The sequence below is a fragment of the Meriones unguiculatus genome, chromosome 3 (assembly GCF_030254825.1).
Source record: "Meriones unguiculatus strain TT.TT164.6M chromosome 3, Bangor_MerUng_6.1, whole genome shotgun sequence".
NCBI classification, from domain to species: Eukaryota; Metazoa; Chordata; class Mammalia; order Rodentia; family Muridae; genus Meriones; species Meriones unguiculatus.
Window position 1 is genome coordinate 27,571,003 of NC_083351.1, and position 14,426 is coordinate 27,585,428.

The following is a 14,426-nucleotide window of genomic DNA, read 5'->3' on the forward strand; positions in this document are numbered from 1 at the left end:
TCCCCCAAAAGCCAGAAGAAGGCATCAGATCTCCTGAAACTGGAATTACACACATGGTTGTGAGCCATTGTGTGGGTCCTAGGAATTGAACCTGCAAGAGCAACAAGTGCTCTAAACCACCCAGCCATTTCTCCAGCCTCTCATACCTCAATTTCCTCAAGATATTTTTTGAGGTTTCTTAAAACAGTGTCTCTGTAGCTATAAAATATTTAGCCCTCATGAATCCAACACTTCAGTGAATATTCTAGAAAACATTGCCTTTTCCTGTTCTGTTTTACTCCCTACAACTTGTCCCCCCTCTCTCTCTCTCTCCCTCTCTCTACCACTGTGGCTACCCTGGCTCCTTTTTTCAAAATATTTAGCCCTCATGAATCCAACACTTCAGTGAATATTCTAGAAAACATTGCTTTTTCCTGTTCTGTTTTACTCCCTACAACTTGTCCCCCCTCTCTCTCTCTCTCCCTCTCTCTACCACTGTGGCTACCCTGGCTCCTTTTTTCAAAATATTTAGCCCTCATGAATCCAACACTTCAGTGAATATTCTAGAAAACATTGCCTTTTCCTGTTCTGTTTTACTCCCTACAACTTGTCCTCTCTCTCTCTCTCCCTCTCTCTACCACTCTGGCTACCCTGGCTCCTTTTTTCTATCCCTTCTTGGCCTTTCCCTCTCCTTTTTTCCCTCCTACCATTTTCCTTTTGGTGGGGTGGGTGCGGTGCTAAAAATCAAAGTCTGGGTCTCAAGCATGCTAATTACAGATTCTACTGTCCTGGCATGTGTGTGTGTGTGTGTGTGTGTGTGTACTGTTGGTGTATGTGCATGTGGGTGTGCCTAGCCAATACACAGGCATCTATAGGTCAGAGGAGGATGGTAGGCGTCTTCCTTTATTGCTCTCCATCTTATTTTTGAAATAGGATCTGTTTCTGAGCCTGAAGCTCTGCATTTTGGCTAGGCTGGCTGGCCAAGGAGCTCTGGGGATATATCTGTTTCTGTGTCCCCCGTGCTGGGATTATAGGTAAGCATCCATGCCCAGCTTTTATGTGGGTGCTGAGGATTAAAACTCAGGTCTTCGTACGTACTTGCACACATATGCTCTTACACACTTAGCCATTTCCTCGGCCACCTGGTATTTTTCTTTAGTCCTGTATTTTCTGATTTCTAGTAATCCGGATAATTATTATTAATACAGATAAAGCTTTCTTAAATATAGGGAAAATTTTAATTTTGCATTGAAGATTCTAGGATTATTTTTTCCCTATAATCCTAAGTAATTCCCCTAAAGACTTTCTTGGCATTACTAATCCTTGATGATAGATGTTCTTTGTGAATCTCTAGCATCATGATAGTTCACATTACTCCTTTCCCCTTGATTATATGGGGCATTATTGTGCTTGCTTGTGTAATAATTCCACAGAGACAATACGTGTAGTAACTTCAAATTAATGATTTAGAATATAGCAAACAGAAATTCATATCTTACTAGTTAATGTGTGACTTTGGAAAAAGTAAGAAGCCTTGCTGAGCATTACTGGAATATATATATATATGGGTTGGAAGGAAATTTTTATGAAAGAGTGAAAAAGAATGGATAACAGACAGGGATCATATAATAGTGGCTCTTTAGATCATAAGCTAAAAAGGTTGAATGTTATCCTGAGTGGGACTATCAGACTATGATAGCATTATGTAGAGTTGGGTTAATATGTGAGTCCTGTGATCTTAGGCAAGTTGCTTGTCATTGCTGGGCTTTATTGTTCTATAAATTAGCATAGTAGCTACTTTATAGAGCTGTTGAACATCAGAAAGAGTCTGTATTTCTTACTTTGTCACTCCAAACAGCCGTGAATATACTAAAGTCATACTGCCCCAGTCTCTTAAGTGCTGGGATTATAGGTGTGACGATCACACCTAACTTCTGATCACTAAATCAAAACAGTAACAAGATCAGTCTTGGTAGAAATGCTGCAGGCAACATTGATGGCTTAGAGCAGGAAAACCTGTTAAGAACAAGGAGAAGGAAAGAGTTTAGGGACCTGAAGGGATGGCTCAGTAGTTAAGGACCCACATTCTATTCCCAGCACTCATGTCTAGTGGCTCACAATGCCTGTAAATCCAGGTCTAGGGGATCAAACACCTCTTTTCTTTTGGCCTCTGTGACCACCTGTACTTAGACAAGCACATATCCATACACGTATATCCCCATGATTGAAATACTAACTAGATCTTTTAAAAAGATTAGTGGTCTATTGCTGCTGCTTTTCGCATCTTGCCTGCCTGTTTCCTTCCTTCTCTCCCTTTCTTGCCTGTATGCTTGCTTCACCCCCACTCCCTGACTCCGGATACTGAGGATTGAACCCAGAGCCTCATACATGACAAACAAGTACTCTGCCACTCAGCTGTATACCTAGCTGGAGAATTTAATTCTAGACAAGTTGAATTTCAGATGAGTATGACACGAAATGCTTAGAAGGCAATTTAAATATACAAGAGTAGTGTTTGGATTAAAGGCCTGAGCTGAAGATAGGGATTTGGGAATTACTGCTGTATAGGTTGCAGTTGAGTCCAGTGGAAATACGTGTAAATGACAGGTGTTTGTAACTTTGTTTTGAAAAGCTACATATCCCCCCAGCACACATAACACCAAAATTTTTGCATATAATTTTAAGTATTTTATGAACACTATCTCCAAAATAGAGTCTTTGGTCCATAGACACTTTAAGAAACTATAATGTAGAATAAACGAAAAAGGACTAAGCATGAGTAAACATTTAAAGAGTGAGCAGAAGAAAAGGAACAGCCAGAGGAGGAGGAAAACTAGAGTAGAATGTAACCGCAGATACAAGGTGTGGATTGTTTAAAAGGAAAAGGAAACCAGGTGTGTGGTGCATCCATGAAGCAGAATTCCCAGTTCAAGGCCAACCTGGGCTATGTAGTGATACTCTATCTTGGGGGTTGGAGGAAAGTAAAGGAATGCTTGACCATTATCTTTTACTGCAGAGAATTTAAGAGAGAAGCAGAAAATGTTGGTACATTACTGTATTCCCAGCACCTGGTAGATGGAGGCAGCATGAGAAATTTAAGGCCAGCCAGGGCTCTATGAGATCTTGCCTTAAAAAAGAAAAAAAAAAAATCTAATAAAATCCCACTCCTTAAAAATTGTGATGAGATTAAAAGGAATTCTGTTTACTTTTTATTTTCTATCTGTGATAGTAACACAGATAAATATTTTGTTGTGCTTATTTTTCAGACAGAGTCTCTCTCTGTAGTCTAGGCAGGCCCTGAACTCAGAATCCTCCTGCTTCATTTCCTAAGCACTAGGGTATGTGCTATTACACCTTGCTCTGAATGTATACTTTTTGTAAATGAAATTTATAAAAGCAGACAATACAATAAAAAGCCTGTGTCTTCAAAGTGAGGATAAAGAGTCTGCTGTGAGTGAAAATGTAGCATTCGGAATGTGCTAGCTCTAATTTTTCCATTGTGGCTGTATGTCCTAGCATGCAGCTGATACTTATTGAAGTTTGAGGAGGTTTATGTATGAAATTGGGTTCTTTTTGTTTGTTTTGTTTTGGTTTTGGTTTTTTTTTTCGAGACGAGGTTCTCTGTGTAGCCCTGGCTGTCCTGGACTTTGTAGACCAGGCTGGCCTCGAACTCACAGAAGATCTGAGTGCTTCTGCTTCCTGAGTGCTGGGATTACAGGTGTACACCACCGTGCCCGGCTGAAATTGGGGTCTTGCATAGAACTCAGTTTGATTCTGATCTCTTATGGGATGCCCCCTCTTACTGCTTTAACCAATCATAATCATGGGTTTGGCCAACCATGTAAGGTTTTGTTTTGTTGTTTTAGGTCTTATTATTTAAAGCTTTAACGTTAGGCACTTTAAAGGGAAAAAAGTAAAGCATGGTCTCTGTCATTAGTGATATAAGGAAAAGCATGTGAAAAAGTTCAGAACTCTATCTGATTAAATGTGTTGATGGAGTGATCAGCACAAGAAGTACCATAAAAACTGAGAAGATAAAGAGACTTATGTGAACTATGAGGAGGCTTCTCAAGCAGATAAAAGTGCCAGCAAGCTCTTTTCTTATGCACTTAAAGTCTTCCAGTCATTCCCCTTTATACAGGTTGGGCTCTTAAGCTTCTCATGAAAGGTCATGATTTGGGCCAGGCCATCTATCAGGTTTTTAAGAAAGAAATACTTATTTTATGTATATAAGTGTTTTGCCTGCCTGTATGCATACGCACCAAGTGTATACCTGTTGTCCAAGGAGGTTAGAAGAGGGCATTGGACCCCTGGAACTAGAGTTAGTGGCTTTGAGTCATCATGTGGGAAACAAGTTCAGGTCCTCTGTGAGAGCAACAAGTGCTCTATACCAACACACAGTCTCTGCAGCCCCACCCTATCAGTTTCAAGTCTCACCTCTATCTCTTTCAACCACCATTATACCTCCCCTCCATCATAACCTTGCCTCTCTGAGTTCACTTCAGATGCAACTTCATGTAGCAACTTGTCAGTCCTTGTTTTTGTCAGTTGAAGTTATCATAGTTGTTAACTGTTGTAGTTGTGCTTATTGTAGTTCTTTTTCACCTCTCTCTCCTACATTGAGACAATCCCTCAGCCCACAGTTCCTTTCTAAGGTTAGTGAGACTCACATCTCTATAACCTTGCCCTGTCAACATGCTTCCTTCCCTACTTGGGTAGGCTGAGCTTCAGCTTCTTAAACTCATTAGGGGTTGGGGCATTAGGGATCCTTTAGGGGTTGAGAAAATTTTGGTAACACACAAAAAAGAGTTTTTTTTCACAGTGAACAAAAAATCAATTAAAAACCAAATGTGATGAATCTAAGGAGTTTCTGGCAGCGCTTTCTGTGCTTGATCACAGGACTTTTCTGAAGCCTTGGTCTGAACACACACCATAACAACTCTGTGCTCTATTTGCCAGACAACATGCAGTACCTGCTGCCTGAAACCCCTCAGTTCCAATTTAGACTTAGTGCTGTTACTGATCACAGTGTTTTCCTTTACACATCAGAGTTTTTGTTCCAATAAACTGTAATTAATATATAGGAGTATATGCTTATGGAAAATAAAGACTTTTTCTACCACCATTCCTCAGTCTGTATCACATTGGTACATCTTTGTATTGTGTTAGAATGTTTGATTTCTTTTTTATTTGAATTTTTAGAACAGAATCTTATAGCCCAGACTGGCATTGAATCCACTGTGTAGCCTAAAATGACTTTGAACTCCTGATCTTCTAGTCTCTAACTCCCATGTTTTGGGATAACAGGAACACATTAACATACCTAGCTAGAATAGGATTTTAAAATGTTTGTTGTTGTTGTTAAACATTTTAATTTATTTGTGTGTGTTTATACATGCACATGCCACAGCATACATGGAGATCAGAGGATAAGTTATGGGAGTTGGTTTTCTTTTTCTAACCCATGGGTCCCAGGGATCAAGCTCAGGTCATTAGGCTTGCTAGGAAGTGCCTTGACCCATGCAGCCCTCTTTCTGTTTCTGGAATATTTGCTTTTTGAGTTACGGATGGTTGTGAGCCATAATGTGGGTGCTGAGAATTGAACCTGGATTCTCTGGAAGAGCAGTTGGTGTCCTCTCTCCAGCTCCAACTGCTATTTGAATTATTTAGACTTGAATTTCTTTAAAAAAAAAAGTCATTTAATAAATTTCCACTTGGGATTAGGACAGGATTTCCAAAATTTCTGAAATGACTCTAAACATAATGCTATTATATACTGCATATGTATATTCCCCGGTTCTCTCTTCATTAATGGCTATACAGTTATCATTCAGCTCTAACAAACAGTCAAAATGCTGTATGTTCAGTTGTATAGTTAGCTGAGATTTAGTCGTGTCTGTGAAAATGAACAAGTATATCCATCTTATTCAGATGCAATTCTTTCATCTGTAATAAATAAGAAAAGTGTGTGTGCCAAAGAATTGTTTTACAACATTATCAATTATTTGTTATCAGTAAATATGTTATTGTTATACCTACTTTATGTATCTATATTTCTGGGGTCATTTCTTGGGAGAAAGAGAGTTGCAAGTAAAATTATCAGTTTAAGAGACTGGGCGAAAAATTTTTTAAATACTCTGTTTACTTAGCTGTTATAGCACTTAGAAAATTATGCCAACATTATTTAGATTTTAAAATTTTATTTTATGTTTATGAGTGTTTTGTGTCATGTATGTCTGTGCACAATTCAGATCCTTGGTGCCTGAGAGGTCAGAAAAGGGCATCACATCCCCTGGAACTAAAGTTATAGTTGGTTAAGAGCCACTATGTGGGTGCTGGGAATCAAACCCAAGGGCAGCAGTTCTTAACCCAAACTCTTAACCATTGAGATATCTCTCCAGCCCTGGTTATTGGCATTTTTACCACCAGAGTCTGAAGGACCTTGGAATTAGGTTTTTAATGAAGTTTTTTGCAGATAGTAAGAGAGGAAACAAATTAGTTGTCCTTTAAGGAATAGCTATTACTTGGAGTGGTGGGGAAAGAAAATAGCATACTACAAAGGGAGAATAAATAGCATGAGTGTCATGATGAGAGGAGACTAGCTTCAAGCTGATTCTGACTCAGTCTTTGGATGATAAGACTGAGAAGTTTGATGTTGGATCAAATCAGCAGCTAAAAAAGAACTAGTAGTCTTGTTATACAGTGAACAAATCTAATAAGAATCCTGGCTTCAAATATTTGCATGACTCTATTGAGTTAAAACCAGATTAGACCTTAAAAAAATAAATTTCTGACAGTCTCAAGTAGGAGCCAATAGGTAGAATTTATGCAGAAGCAGACAGACCCTGAGACTTTGTTTATGGGATGTAAATTGTGATGTTATGTGAGATTATTGTGTGAAAGGATGGAGGCTCTTATCAGCTCCAGAGCACTCTTAAGTCCGTATGTGATCTGGACAAACCTTTCAGTCCCAATGCAAGGTCACAAGGGAATTAGAACGAGTAACTTGGGAGGTCTATATCTTAATTCTGTGGTATATATAGAGAGAGACATTTCTTGCAAAGCAGTAAAAGAGTCAATCTAAAAAAGTTGTAAAGGCAAAGTCAAGAGGAAAGAGAGACTGCTTCTGAAATGGGAAGAAATACAAACTCAGAAAATAAGACAGTGTGTTCATCCAGAAGGGAGAGGGTTTGGAGTAGACATGGCATAGTATGGCTTTTTCTAGAGGGTTCTGTGAGAGAGTAACTGGTCTTCTGAAGTTAGTTTGGAACACTGGTGACTCTCAATAAAAACCTACACCTTTCTTCTGAAATTCTCTGACCTGGGGAAAAAAATGGGAAGAGTCGAGGAGTGCTATTTAAGTGAGAGTCCCTAAGGATAGAGATTGCTCAATCATGTTGTCTAGCATGGAGGAGGGCTAACATTCAAAACTCTTAGTGAATAGGCTAGACGAAGGGTAACTGAAGATCAATAATAGTTAATGGGGAAAGCTGGAGGATTAAGAAGAGGTAAAGCACTTAGCATGCATAAGACTCTGGTATAACCCCTAGCATGACCTTCCCACAGAATAGAATAATTAGGGGGTATACGGTATTTTGCTTTTTCTGTTTGAGACAAGGTCTTCTGAATCCTAGGCTGGACTCTAACTCACTATGTAGCTAAAAATGATCTTGAACTTCTGACCATTCTTACTGTCTCCACCTCCCACAGGCTGCAATTACAGGTGTATACCACCATGTTCATTTATGCTGTGCTGGGGATCAACCCTGGAGTGAGGCTCAGAGTGTGGCTGCACTTCAGATGGGGGGCAAAGGTGTTAGAATAGCAGATGAAGGTAGGGCTAGAGTTATCTCAGTCATTTGGGCCAGTGACTGGAGATGAATCGCTGATGAAGTTCAGTGGAGCCAAGTAGGCTCCAATACACAGCCAACATTCAAGCTGATATTTATATATCCTATCTATCTATCTATCTATCTATCTATCTATCTATCTATCTATCTATCTATCTATCTATCTATCTATCTATCTATCAATCTATCTGTGTCTCCATCTCGTATATATGTATATATGTATCCATGAATATATAGGGGTGTGTGTATGTGTGTGTGTGTGTGTGTGTGTGTGTGATGTAAATCTAGTTTCTAGGAAAGATCAAGTGAAATTTGCCCTGTGGCAGTTGGGGGCAGCAGGGAATGGTCAGTGACAGTGAGGATGATTTGTTTTATGGTTTTGTCTTGTTTTTCCTTTTAAAAACTATTATTAAGAACTGGCAGGATGGTTGAGTAGAAAAGGTGTTGCTGCCATATCTGATAACCTGAGTTCAATCCCTGGGCCCCATATGATAGAAGGAGAGAGATATCAGATTCTCAGGTTGTCATCTGACCTGAAAGACACACATCCCATGGCATGTGTTCTTTCTCTCTCAGTAAAATTTAATAAAAATTTGAAAGTAATTATTAGCATATTCATTGGACAAAAGATGTGTTTCATTCTATTTTCATACACAAATACAATGTATTTTGCTCATGGTCACCCAGTGAGGATGATCGAATATGGTGCTGTATGGATGATGCAGGCTTTGGATAAATAGAAAAGCATCAGAGCTGGTGACTCAGTTTCCTGGAATTGGCTCTGGGAAATTGCCTCAAGTGAATCTTCCACAGGACTGGTTGTCTGTGGGACAGTTCATTGTCAAATATTGACAGAATTGATGTTTCTGATAATGAGGTTTTGCAAGGGGGTGGGAGGTTGTGAGAAGAGGAGGAGTTTGTCTTTGTAAGATTTAGGAGAAGGGAGAGGGGATTGATGTGCAGGGGGCTCTAACCTGGCGGCTTTGTGGTTCTGGCTGGGTGTTAATGGCTGGTGAGGAAATGGGAATGGAGTGTTGGGCCTGAAGGAGGCAACAGTCGGAGGTGGGAAACGTGGTTCAGGAGACCTAATGATTGTAGTATCTGTACTGTGCTCTGAGCCTTCCTGCCCCTCTCTAGGTTCTCGTTAAAACTTCAGCCTGTTGGGACATGTGAGGGATGCACGAGATTGATCACGCGTCCCCTTGTCTACTCAGATTGTTGTGCTGCTATGAGATGTTTGAGTCATGTGATTATGTCCAATCTGTAAACGACAAAATGGTCATAACCAAAAAAGTAATAGAAGAGGTTTCAATGAGCTAGATTTTCCTAGCAAGAAGTCATTGTCTCCTGGTTCAGTACCTGAAGTCAGTATTTTGTATTGGTTCTAGAGAAACTGGGATGTGGACAGGGTAGTGTGGGAACTTGCTGCTGCAGAGCACTAAGTCAGCACCCATATGTGTTTCTTTTGCAGATGAGCGGGACCGGGTGCAAAAGAAAACGTTCACCAAGTGGGTCAACAAGCACTTGATGAAGGTACGATTCTTTCACATGTTTCCTAACTTCTATTCTGTGTGTGTGTGCATGTGTATATGTGTATGGTTTTGTATGTGTGTGAGTTCTTGTATATGTGGAAGCCAGAGCTTGATGTCAGAAGTCATTCTTGATTGATTTTTCCATTTTGTTAGGAACAAACAAGAAGTAGATGGGTGAGACAGAGCTCATTGGTCTTGCTAGCTTGCTAGTTCAGAGTCTTGCTAGCTGGCTTACTTTGAGGATCCCCTGTGCCTGCCTTCTGAGGCTGTAATTTCTGGCACCATACCCACCCAGCATTTATATGAGTGTCTGAATTCCAGGCTTCATGCTTATCTTATCCCTCGCCCCCACTTTAGTCTTCATTCTTGTATGATAGGCACTTTAACTGCTGAGCCATCTCCCCAGTCTCCTCATATATTATAAATGTGGAACCAACAGTGTTATATGTGCTACCTTGGCACAGTAAGGCTGGCAGTACCAGGTGATGTTCCTAAGATTCTGCGAACAGCACTTCTAACTTTAAAAGTTATTTTATAGGGGTGGAGAGTTGGCCTAGAGGTTAACAACACTTGCTGCTCTTGCAGAGGACCAGGGCTTGATGCTACACAGCCACAACCATCCATAACTCCAGTTCCAGAGTTTCCTATGCTCTATCTGACTTCTGTAGACAACAGGCACCCACATGGTGTACAAACACACATGCAGGCAAAACACTTATACACATAGAACAAGTAAATGAATTTAACTTGTAAAAAGAAGTTGTTTTACAAACTGTTTCTTCTTCATCATCATCATCATCATCATCATCATCATCATCATCATCATCATCTGTAGTACTAGAGGTTTAACCCAAGACAAAGGCTCCCTGTGTTGCCCATCTGATTTTCAACTTTCAACTTCAAACTTTGTCTTAGTCTCCAAAGTAGCAGGCATTATAGGCATTTGCCATTATACCTGAAAAGCCCATTTATTTTAAAATCTAATCATGTAAGGATAGGACTGGAGCCTTTTGTAAATTTTAAGTGTTTAGTCTATTTGTGGGGGAGGGAGAATGGGAGAAGTCCTGGAGATAGAACCCAGGGCCTTGACTTGCCATTGTGCTTCATCTCCAGCCCTAGCTGGTAGAGTTTTATGATTTTATAAAATCAAGAGGCCCGGGGAGCTCTATCCACTGATGCAGTTATAATCCTAGCACTCAGGAGGCAGAGACAGGTGATCCCTGTACAAGCTTTCTAGTTAGACTAGGCGGATTGGTAAGGTCCAGGTCCATTGAGAACCCTGCCTCAGTTCAGCAGTAAAAACTGGAGGATGAGTTAGGAAGACACTGCTGTCAACTTTTGGCCTTCACATATGCACATACATGTGTACTTATATTCTTCCCCACATTTGAACAGACATACACATGCACATATATACCACACATATACGAACATGAAAGAAATAATAAGACCAAGGCAGAAGTTATGACTCTCCTAAGGTTTGTCTGCCTGGCAGTCAGAGCCAAGCAAAGTACACTCTAATAATTACCGATGCTCTGTGAGGAGTTGCCGGTGCTCGGTGATTGATCCACTTATTTAAAGTGAGCTTATGTGTGAGTGTACACCTTGTACACTCATGGCAGTTGTGAGTGTGTGCCATAGTACATTATGTTCAAGTCAGAGGTCAGTTTGCATCGTGAAACTGCAGACTCTCAGGCCTTAGTTTGGTGGTGAGAATCTTTGCCTGCTGAGCCATGTCACCTTTTCTCATCCCTTATTTTGAGACAGGGCCTCACTGTGTAACCCAGGCTTCCCTTGAATTTGAGATCCTCCTGTCTCTGCCTCTCTATTTGACTGTAGCAGCACTCTCTTAGTTGCCATATTCAGTGACCTGGCTTTACTTGTCTGTTTAACACTGCGGTCTGTTCCTTGAAACTTTTCTTCTGTTGACTTGTAGAAACACTGCTTCCCCTCAATTATTTTCCCTTCTATGAATGTTGTTTATTCTGCCCGCTTTCTCTTTCTCTCCGAGACAGACTAGTCTCAACAGTATAGTCTCAGATCTGCTCCTGCTTTTATCTCTTGAATGGTGCTTTGTGGCACTGAAGATGGAGCCCACAGCCTTGTCCCTGCTAGGCAAGCATTCTCACAGCGGAGCTACGGCCTCCTTTTTTTTTCCTGTCTCTTTCACCGCCTTTTTTATTTTGTCTCCAGTGTCGATGTTCCCTCCATTCTACACTTGACCATGTTCTTGTTCTGTGCCCTTCAGCAGTTTTGTTTTAGTCATGGTGATCGACTGGTTGCTGAAATACAAAGAAACACAAGTAGAAGTAGTCACAGGGCGATCCCACTGAATCCAGCTTCCAGAGGCAGCTGGGGTTTATGAACACAAGTTATCACACAACTCCTCTTTCTTTATGGAGCCTTACTTCCCTCTCCTTTGTTTCTGTTTGTGTCTCCTGCGTTCATCTCTCTCTTTGATTATGTCTAAGTCATGGTGCCTTTCCCTCAGATGGTAAGGCACGTCTGTGAGTTACATGTGTAGTGGCAATTCTGGATTTTGGTTTCTTAAAAAAAAAAACAACATACTAATATTGTAAAAATATTTTTTTTTTGTTTTAATCCCAGGCATGGGGATATCGGGCTTTTGCAGCAGCTGACTATGATTTGCCTCTTGCTCTAACAAAGGCATGGTTTTGTCAGTTGCAGATAGTTTCTGAGATTTTGTGACAGTTGGAATTCTGGGAACTTTTCAGAGGCCGTATGAATGCTAGGGCCCCAATAGGCAGGGGTTGGTGATTGTTGGTTGTTCAGGGGAGTTGGTTGTGGTTTGTTAGTAGTTGTATTCAAAGTAAAAACAAGAAGAAAGAAATTAGATTCAAAGATCTCTATCTTTCTCCTTTATCCTTCTTTCTCTCCTATCTAGTGATAGGGGGTGAAACTAGGGGAATAAAAGAGTAGGAAAAAGAAGAACCACAAAGTAGCAAACACCAGCTATAAGCAAAGAAGAAACAAGGAAGAAATTAGATTCAGATCTATCTCTTTTTTTCTCTCCCTCTCTCTCACCCCTCTATTCTTTCTCTCCTATCTACTGAAAAAGAGTGAAATGGGGGGATAAAAAAGGATGGGAAAGAGAAAGAAGAACCCACAAAGTAGCAAAGACCGACTATACACATGCCTCTAAAGACACAAACATAAAATTTGACTGGGGTTTGTTTGTTTGTTTGTTTTTGTTTTTCCTTCCTTTCTAGTTGGGTCAGTTGTTCAGGAGAACCAACCCAGAGGTGGTTACATATTCAAACATAGCTCCTTAGGACCACTGGTTCAGTGTCAACTACAGTGAGGGTGATTTTCAAACCTGGATAAAAAGAACCTTTTCTACACTTTACCTCAAGCCCAAATGTATCTTTCCCAGGTGTACTTTACAGATTTATCTGCATGTTGCCCAGGCATGTCCTATATTTGACACATCTCAAATAGCTTAATGCCTTTGGCTTGTCCAGGTCAGGAATCTAGAATCATATTTGATTCAGGACTGCCAGTAGCAATCTGTCCCTTGTTACCAAATCTGATAATTCAGTCCAGGAAGGTGGCTTGCTTCTGTGTTCTCCACATCTGTGGCTTTTGTTCCTGCCCAAGGCTTCTCTATTTCTTGCCTTGACCACCATAATAGTTTCTCTCTCTCTCTCTCTCTCTCTCTCTCTCTCTCTCTCTCTCTCCTTTCTTTATTGTGTGTGTGAAGTGGGCATGGCCATGTGTGGAGTACAACAGACAACCTTTTTTTTTTTTAAGATTTATTTATTTTATGTATGAGTGCTCTATCAGCATGTACACCTACATGCCAGAAGGGAGTACCATATCTCATGACAGATGGTTGTGAGCCACCACGTGGTTGCTGGGAATTGAACTCAGGACCTCTGGATAAGGAGACAGTGCTTTTAACTGCTGAGCCATCTCTCCAGCCCCATAATAGTTTCTTAACAAAGTGGTCTGTAACTGTACTGATTGATGCTGGTGTTTTATAGTAAGTCCTTCTGATGGATTAGCTCACAGTCCTTCATCGATGGTGCTGAATGTTCTATTATTAATAAGCTTATCTTATTAGTGAGGAAAATGAGGTTTAGGAGGATGTGTAGCTTGTTTGGAGTCATACTAGTAAAAAATAAGTAAACTGACAATTTAGACCTCAGCCAACCTAAACTTTGTTACACCTGTGAAACTGGCTCTGGCTTCTGCCTTGTGTGTGTGTGAAAGAGAGAGGTTGGGGAGAGAGAGAAAAAGAGAGGGAAAAGGAGGGAAATCAGTGAGTTTAATAGGATTTGCAACTTAGCAGTGGCTGCTACTGAAAAAGTCTCTCCCTCAGCAGCCATTCGTAGCCTGTCAGCCTGGGAAGGGGTGGGACCACTGCCTGCCACCCCACCCCCACATAGTGCCAAATTCCTCTCCTATCTAAAGCTCTTTCTGAACTGTGAGGCATGCTGTTTTATTTCTCTGTATCTTTGGTCTGCTTTCCCTCTGGCTGCTTTGCCTAAAACTTAATATCCTTAAATAAATATTTTTCTGATTCCCTCATGTAAAATCAACTGCCCTTTCCTTTGTGCATCTCCTCATATTCCTTATGTATTTGTTACAGTATTCATAGGCTTTTTTCTGACTCTGCTAGGTTGATGTTTGTTTTCAGATTGTATCTCTGTTTTAGTTTTATTTCCATTGCTGTGATAACATACTCAGACAAAACAACTTTAGGGGAAAAAGGGTTTATCTGGCTACAATTCCAGGTCACAGTCCATCTTTGGGGCTTGAAGCAGTTAGTCACATTGCATCCACAGTCAAGAGCAGAGAAATAGCCACAGACATGCTTACTCTTAAACAGTTCAAGGCCCAGCCTAGGAAATGGTCTACCCACGTTTAGGTGGGTCTTCCCATCTCAGTTAACAGTTAAGAACAGTTCTCACAGGCATGCCTACAGGCCAGCCTGATGTAGTAGTCCTTCACTGAGACTTTTCCCAGGTGACTCTAGGCTGTGTCAAGTTGAGAATTTATGCAGTATTCTGCCTGTGTGCCAGAAGAGGGCGCCAGATCTCAC

General features: G+C 40.7%; 1 protein-coding gene across 13 annotated transcripts in view; it reads left to right on the forward strand.

Annotated features, from left to right (window-relative positions):
- Macf1 (microtubule actin crosslinking factor 1) overlaps positions 1–14,426 on the forward strand; it is a 345,150-nt gene that overhangs the window by 127,213 nt on the left and 203,511 nt on the right. For all 13 annotated transcript variants that reach the window (XM_060379622.1, XM_060379623.1, XM_060379626.1 and 10 more), the window contains one exon: positions 9,301–9,362. In XM_060379622.1, the coding sequence (XP_060235605.1) occupies positions 9,301–9,362 (62 nt within the window). The remainder of the gene's footprint in view (positions 1–9,300; positions 9,363–14,426) is intronic.